The 8,544-nt window shown below is 51.7% G+C and overlaps 1 protein-coding gene across 1 annotated transcript; it reads left to right on the forward strand.

Moving 5' to 3' along the window:
* Nucleotides 1–2,852: 2,852 nt before the first annotated feature.
* Nucleotides 2,853–3,821, forward strand: LOC131317312 (uncharacterized). Its single transcript, XM_058346870.1, has 4 exons — nucleotides 2,853–2,909; nucleotides 3,019–3,186; nucleotides 3,276–3,651; nucleotides 3,736–3,821. Exons 1-4 carry the CDS (start codon nucleotides 2,853–2,855, stop codon nucleotides 3,819–3,821), a joined length of 687 nt encoding a protein of 228 aa, XP_058202853.1.
* The last annotated feature ends 4,723 nt before the right edge of the window (nucleotides 3,822–8,544 follow it).

Below are 8,544 nucleotides of genomic sequence, written 5' to 3' on the forward strand. Positions count from 1 at the left end.
GAAATTGGACGGATAGATCGTCGTTGATTTGAATTTGGACGGATAGATCGTCGTTGATTTGAAATTGGACGAGTGGATCGTCGTTGATTTGAAATTGGATGGATAGATCGTCATTGATTTGAAATTGGACGAGTGGATCGTCGTTGATTTGAATTTGGACGGATAGATCGTCGTTGATTTGAATTTGGACGAGTGGATCGTCGTTGATTTGAAATTGGACGGATAGATCGTCGTTGATTTGAAATTGGACGGGTGGACCGTCGTTGATTTGAAATTGGACAGGTGGACCGTCGTTGATTTGAAATTGGACGGATAGATCGTCGTTGATTTGAAATTGGACTGGTGGACCGTCGTTGATTTGAAATTGGACGGGTGGACCGTCGTTGATTTGAAATTGGACCTCTGCTTGGGGATGGGTCCAAAACTTTCGAGTCGGGCTTTCATTTTGAGGATGAATTCCAGCACAAGGCATGAGTTTTGGCCTGAGGCCCACAACATACTGGCGTACGGCATTAGGAAACTGGCGTGCGCCACTTTTCACAGGGATCCGAGCCCAGACCCGGCCCAGATCCGGCCCAGCGCGCCCCCACGTCGTATAAACTTCTGAAACCATGCAGGAACCTGTTCTCAGTCGGTTTTGAACTTCGAAATCCCTCCCAAAACCTCAAAAACTCTTCATTCTCTCACTCAATCTCCCATTCTCCACCGTTATTTGCTCGAACCAGTGTAACCATGGTGGAGCCCAGTGGAGGTGGCGGCAATGGGGAAGAAGGAAGGATCCCAAGGGTCGAAATCGAGGCCACGGGGCCGCGAATCGTCGATCAACCGTCAGTAGGGGTCACGCCGAGCACCGGTGCAGAAGGTATAGGGGGCGACATCGGTAATGGTGGCCATGCAGCGGAGGTGGCCGGCGACGGCGAGGGGCGTACGCCAGGAGGGATACAGCGTACGCCAGGCTCTGTTGTTATAGTGGGTCCACAGGTTCGTCGATTGGATCCAAGCAGTGGGGTAGAGGGTGTGGTGATTACCGGTTTAGGCTCGGTTGGAGCCGGCGGCAGTGGTGATGGTGGTGGTCGTTCGGAGACACCGGTGAGAGATTCGGCAAGGGGCAAGGGTCCTGTGGTTGAGGAGGGAGCATCCGGAGAAGTACCAATGGTTGAGTTCAGGCCTGCAGCGGGGTCCTCGGCACACGTACCCATCACACGGGGTGACTTTGCCGAGTTTGTGTCGAAGGAGGAACTCGGTCGCCTGCTCCGGGAGAACCCGGGGGTAGTGGCTGCAGTACTGGCAGCGCGAGAGGACAGGCTTCGGGAGGTTGAGAGGGCTCGGGAGGAGGAGCGCTCGAGAGAGGAGGCCGAGAGGGCCGGGGCCGAAGAGGAGGCTTTTGCGAGTGAGACCGAGGCGGCCGAGGAGGCCCAAGGGGAGGTGTGGTCTTTTGAGCGGGCGGTGACGCTTGCAGAGTCCATACAATTGGCCCCCCGTGCTAGGTTTGACTCGGCCACATATGTTTTGCCCGAGCCACACTTGTTTATTCCGTTTGGGGTCGAGAGCCTTGCACCTTTGAGGGAGAGCTACGACGCAGAGCTTATACTGAGAGACCCTCAGAGACACCTGTCTATGGATTGGGCGCAGGTATTCCTTTGAACTCACTTTGATATGCATGCCTTGTCTTTTGACTCAATATGTAGTTTTGAACTGTCGTAGCTTGGCTTGTAATGCATGTAGGCTAGAACCTTGAAATGTAGCTCGACTGAGAAAGTAGAACTTGAATTGCATGCCTCGACTTTGAAACTTGACTTGAATGATAGAACACTTGAAGTAGTTAGATCGACTTGTAGGATGCCCATGACTTCGACAAAACCGTTAGTGCCAAACTTGAACCCATCATAAGCCGCCTCGACTTAATAAGATACTCCCCTGAACTTGAATTCGACTAAGTAGACTGCCATGACATGTTGAACGCCCGGATAGCGTGCCCCACAGTTTGAATCGACCATTTTGATAAACAGAACGCTTGTGAAATCGACTGAGAGACGTGCCTCGAGAGAAACAAAACCCTGTGGCTCGGAACTTGGCTGAGAAACGCTTTTGAATTGATTTGACTAGTAACAGAACTGGATAGAGTAATACGAGTGCCCGGTAGTTTTGTTCGACCTTTATGCTGCCACTTTTGACCGTAGAATTACTTTTGAACTTCCGAATTCGACCAACTATTTTGAATTGCGGATGCTGATGAACTTCTTTTTGTTGTCTTCCTTTGTGTGCAAAGGGGAGCCGCCAGTACTCGGGGCCATGGAGGTCCGGCGAGTTCGCTTGAGTTGTATCGAGGTTTGCCCGAGCGAGTCAGGGCTTTGGTCGATGCTGCAGGGTTCAGGCCGTTCATCCTTACTCTGACGGCCGTGAAGAGCGATCACGCTCTGCTGACCGCGCTGGCCGAGAGGTGGTGGGATTCCTCGAACACCTTCCATCTGCCAATTGGGGAGTTGACGGTGACTCCATCCGACTTTGCAGCGCTTACTGGCTTGAGGGTAGGAGGAGAGCCTATCCCATTCGACTCGGAGATTCACAGGGATCCCAGGGCTCTGGAGTGGTTTTTGGGGCAGGCACCCGCGGGCGAGGCAGAGACCGTCCACTATGACCAGTTCAAGCGGTATTTGCACGGGAGGGAGCCGGACTCAGAGTTGGAGGCGGAGCAGATGGCGAGGGCCTACTTGTTGTACTTGTTCGGGGCTACACTGTACCCGAACAAGCGATCCACAGTGCACCTGTCCTACTTGCCGGCCCTCTATGACTTGGGCACAGCTTCGAGGTTTGACTGGGGAGGAGCTGCTCTAGGCACGTGCTACGGCTTCATGGGAGAGTTCTCACTTGGGAAGAAGGCGACTGCCGGCTACTGGAGGGTGTGGGAGGTAACAAACACAGCTTGTAATTCATTCCCTGCTTTTCCCTTTATTGCACTTGTCTTTGATTTGCATATGAACTGTGTTCTGATGCTTTTGATTGTCTAACCACTTGCAGCTGTGGGCTTATGAGGTGCTGAAGATGTACCCACCGGAGAACAAGTGCCCGAACCTGAGGATGCTTCCTCGCACCATGATCTGGGGTCCCATGTATAGTGGTAAGAAGAAGTCAAAAGGGAGCCTCTTAGCCTTTCGGACGTACCTCGACGAGCTATCTGGCACTCAGGTGAGCAACATGTCAAATTGATTATTCTGCCCTTAGAATTGCTTTAATGCTGTCGCTGATGACCTATAATCTGTGCCATTGTCCTGCAGGTGGAGTGGAACCCATGGAGCAGCGCTGAGCCTGAGCCTGAGTACCTAGCACGGAGCAGGGTGGTGACAGCGAGCTGGGTGTTGTTGGAGTCTGCCTTCAGGTGGCGGTGGTACCTGGGTGACTGGGTGACACGGCAGTCACTGGGCTCTCTTGAGTTCCAGGTCCCCGGGCCACTTCCTCCTCATGCTTCTCACACGGACAAGTACACTCTGGCTGAGCTGCGGCGCCTTACTGTTCCGGCCGGCCTTGCTGCTTTTCTGAGGCCCGAGCGTGACTATGCTGTCTACCGAAGGCAGCGCTTAGCGAGGCCACTTGGAGTGTTGGAGCATGTCGCCGTGCAGAGCGAGGCACTTGAAGCTGGCGAGGAGAGGCGGAGTCGGGAGAGCAGGGCATCTCAGCCGAGAGAGAGGAGCGAGTATGCCACAGCGACCGGGCTGCCTCGGCTTTCTTGGACTCTAGCGGTACGGGACACGAAAGGAGAGGAGGCCGTAGTTCGGTTCGAGCCTGCCAGGACAGACCCCGCAGAGATCACAGGGCCGGTATGATACTCTTTTCCCCATTGTAGTTTCCGTACTTTACTTTCGGCGTGTATACTTGGCTTACATTCTGACTTTGCCCGAAAATGTAACACAGGCTCCGATGGAATGGGTACGGGAAGCAGCTCGCCTGATGAAAGCCATGGAGAAGGAGTTTCATAAGATCGTCGGTGGCGCTTCTTTGCAGTTGCACTACCCACCTCCAGCTCCGGCTCCCGTTGAGCAGCCTCAGGTATAACTTTCCCCTTTACTTTTGACTAGAATTGCTTTTAACGTTTCCTGCACTCAGCATTTCAATATATACAATATGCACAATGTATGCTAAATGACTTTGAATGACCATGCAGGGACAAGCTAGGGCGGCTCCTAGGAGGAAGAGCGTGCGGCCTCCCCCAACAAAGAAGGTAGCACCGAGCTCCTCTCAGCCAGCAGCGAGAGTATAGCGGGGAGTGCAGATTACTCCGGCTAGCGAGGAGCTCCAGTTCCCCCGAGAGCTGAGGAAGAGGCCTGCAGAGAAGAGGCTTGCCGGGGGACCCTCGCAGAAGAAGAGGAGAGAAGAGGAAGAGGCAGAGGAAGAAGAAGAAGAAGAAGGGACGTCCCTCAGCAGCGGCTTTGACTCAGCGAGCAATCCCAGGTTCCGGATAGACCCTCGAGAGGTGGAGGACAGCGAGGAGGACGACGACGAGGAGAACCTTTTTGACGACTGAGGGCTATCACCGAGCCCTAGTCTATTTTGCCGGTACTTTGATACTTTGGATACTTTGGATAGGGCCTGCGCGCCTTTTGATCCTTTTGGGCGAGTGTGCCCCAATACATTTAGTTCTGCCCGGGCCGTTGTGCCGCTTTGATACTTGATACATTCCTACCGTTATGCTTTGACACAGTAGTATATAACATATGCATTTTCTGTTTATCGTTTTTCCCTTTTGCTTTGATGAGACTTTATAAAGGAAAAGGATAAAACCCTCCACTAATATCTAACATGCATTGATGAATGCTCTGAATCGACAAAAGACACTTGTATATGCACATAATCGACTTAGCTCGAAGAAGAGATGGACAGAAAAGTCCTAGGATACGACACGTATCCTAGACACGCGGGGGATACGGGGGATTTGGGCGTTAGCAAGCCAAAAATCCAAGATTCTCCCCGGGGAAGGAAACTGACCCTTTTGAAAGGTAACATAGATGTATAATGACTTGCACAACCATCAAAACCGGTAGAATTGTCCCGGTGCGAGAAAAATACCAAGGAAAAGCTAAAAATGCCACAAAAACGAACATAAGACACCAATGATGACTCGATATGGTCCCGGACCAAAACCGACACCCCCACACAGTCACATAAGGCCTATGTAACATGTATGGTATGAAAAAACTTGGCAAAAGCCCCTGAAACGAGTTTTGACCTCCCGTATCCTTGATTTTAGCTTGAAATGGGCCTCCGAGGGTCCAAAATCTTCATCGGGCGCGGCTTTTGGAATCTGACGCCTTGCCATAGTCTCAAATGATGTTTAAGACTTGTAGGAACCATCAAACGGCCAAAGCCAGCCCTGGAATTGAAAACGAACATGCGGAGGCAGTAGCTGCTGCAAACTGGTTTCTGGTGAACCCTACTGGCGTACGCCAGAATTTGAGGCCCGTACGCCAGTAAGTGGGAGACATGAACACGCCAGTTATAAACTGGCGTACGCCAGGTTTCTGAACGCCAGATCCACTTGACTGACCAACTGTCCTTTTTCAGGGGTTACTTTGTTTTTACCCCCACACGGTTTGCACACGGTTTCTGAGCTCTCAAGGGGGCAGTGTCCTTTGCAGGTGCATGGTTTGGAAGCTAGCATGATGCTTTGATGGTTTATTGGTGGTGGAATGGAAAGGCCAAGGCCTATAAAGCAGAGGCATAGGCATTGGTCTTCACAGCTGCACTGCTTCCTCTTTGCCTCAGTATATCTCAATATTCTCTATGGACAACCCCCTTCCAACCTTACTCCGGCCCTAGCTAGCACAATTTCTAAGTGTCGACTGGCTCAATTTCCAATATCACGGCCTTGCTTCGTTCCGCTTCCTTCGACACGTGCCGCTCCGTCCGGCGCTCCTACGGGCTGCCCTCAGATTCTGGGACCCTAACGTCCACGTCTTTCGTTTTGGCGATGACGAGATGTGCCCGACCGTTGAGGAATTCCAGGCGTACCTCCGGACCTATTCGTCCTCTACACTTGTCATTCCGCCTTATCAAACAAGCATGCCTAAACTGCTGGCCAGCTCGCTCAACATTTCCCGAGGTTTGGCAAACGTTATCCTTGAAGGTGGCCAAATGAATACCATGCGGCTGATCGAGATGTACAGTCCAGACGGCGATTTAGATAGCGACGAAGCTCAAGCGTGTCGCCGTTTTGCCTTGGTAATCTGCCTGCTTGCCGCCTATCTGCTCGTGCCGTCCCACGGACAGGTCAGCCCTTCTCTTGTGAGCGTTGCTGCCCAGATGGGGGCACGGAGGAACGTGATTCCTTTGGTCCTGGCGGAAACACTCCTGGGTTTGGATTTGGTGTACACGGGCCAGTCGGCCGTTTTCGGCGGCAGCCCACTTTTGCTTCAGGTAATCTCACTCAGCTCACCTTTTTCTGGCTATTCGCACGTTCTTGTCTTACCTCGACGCTCGGCTTAGGCTGCTTCCTAGCTCCTTACTTGTCTTTTCGCTCAGGCTTTATCTGACTTCTTATTTGTCTTTTCACTCATGTAGTTATGGTTGTCGGACAAGTTGAACCTACTGCATCCACCGGTGGCGGGCTGGAACCTATTTCCGAAGAGGATTCATCAAAGGGAAATGCGGTACCCTGACACGGATATAGAAGGCTGGTATGAGTTCATGCAGCAAATGCAGCCTGACGAGATTGCCTGGAGGTGCCCCTGGCTGGACCTCCCGAACATGGCTATCCACTCTGACGGATTTGACAGGATGGTGATTGCAGGACTGTCGAGCTTCACTTTCTACATTCCCGGCCGTGTCCTTCGACAGCTGGGCGCCTCTCAAGAGAATCACCGTACTAGCATTGGGGACTTCCGTGTCCCGAATTTCAACGCTCAAACACTCAACGGTTACCAGAGGCGCTGGGGCCTTAGAGCTCTCCAGGCTGAGATGCCGGAATTCACCACGGGGCTACAGAGTTGCTACAGACAGTGGCTGAGGGCAGATGTGAATGCAAGGGAAAATATTGACTGACTCCGGGCCACTTTGCTATGCTTAAAATAAACTGCGAGCCGTGAGGCTTCTTAAGCATTTTGTTCTGTTTTTTCATGCATCAACTGTTTTTAAGGCTTTTATGCTCAGCTTATGTATTAGAAGTAGTAATTTGCAATAAAGTTAAAAGACGACAGATTTCCCCTTTCTAATTCACTTCAGTGCAACCTTGACTTGTGCTCGACCTCCTCAAACTGCGATATGGACCCAAAAGTGTCGAACCTGGATCGAAATTTTGATGGAATGTGACCGAATCTCAAGATGAGATTGCCTACGTATCCCTTTTCAAGGAATCAGGTCAGAACATAGTTCAGGCTAAGGTTCGCTCGTGTATTTTACCTCTCCTTTTACACTCTAACTTTTGCCTAGAACCGCCTTTTCAGGTTTTCGGTCTAGCGAGCTGTCGACTTTTGCCTATTTATTTTTGCCTAGAACCGCCTCTTTAGGTTTTCGGTCTAGCAGGCTGCTCTAACTTTTGCTTGGAATCGCCCACCCTTGTGGTTTTCGATCCAACGAGCATCTCTCAGGGATAGTAACGCTTGAGCTGATCCAGGTTGACCAGGGTGTTGAATTCGTTGCCGTCGAGGTCGATGAGTTTAGCAGCACCCCCGGATAGGATGGCCTTGATGATGTACGGCCCAGATCGCTTCGGCCTGAATTTCCCGCGGGGATCAAACACTAGGGCCCGGATTTCCTTTGTAACCATGTCCCCTTCGGCTAAGCCCCTGGACTTCACCTTTTTGTTAAACGCGCGAGCGATTCGACGCTGATACCCCTGAACATGATACAAAGCCCGGAGCCTTCTTTCATCAAACAACATCAGCTCGACGAATCTTCCGCTTAACCAGTCAGATTCCTCGAGACCGCTTTCGACCATGATTCTCAGCGACGGGACCTCAAGCTCGATGGGAAGCACCGCCTCCATCGCATAGACTAAGGAAAAAGGAGTTGCACCAGTTGAAGTGCGGATAGACGTTCGGTACCCCCAAAGGGCGAGAGGCAGCTGCTCATGCCAATCTCTCGCAGACTCGGCAGTTTTCTTGATGATCATTTCGACATTCTTATTCGCAGCTTCGACCGCCCCATTTGTTTGTGGGCGATAGGTCGTTGAGTGATGGATCTCGATACCGAACTCCTCGAAGAGCTCCAGAACCCTTCCTTTGAAATGACTCCCGTTGTCTGACACAAACGCCTGAGGGACCCCGTACCGATAAATGATGTTCTTTCGAATGAATTGAGCAACCTGAACCGTTGTCAGCGTCTTGTACGATTCGGCCTCGACCCATTTGGTGAAGTAGTCTATTGCCACTAGTTTGAACTTATGGCCGTTTGAAGCAGACGGTCTGATCATCCCAATGACATCGATGCCCCAAACAGAGAACGACCACGGTGAAGTCATGCCATACAGTTTAGATGGAGGGACATGCTGCAAGATCGCGTGGATTTGACATTTGTAACAGCGCCGGACGTAGTCGATGCACTGCGTCTCCATTG

The sequence above is a fragment of the Rhododendron vialii genome, chromosome 2a, assembly GCF_030253575.1.
Source record: "Rhododendron vialii isolate Sample 1 chromosome 2a, ASM3025357v1".
NCBI classification, from domain to species: Eukaryota; Viridiplantae; Streptophyta; class Magnoliopsida; order Ericales; family Ericaceae; genus Rhododendron; species Rhododendron vialii.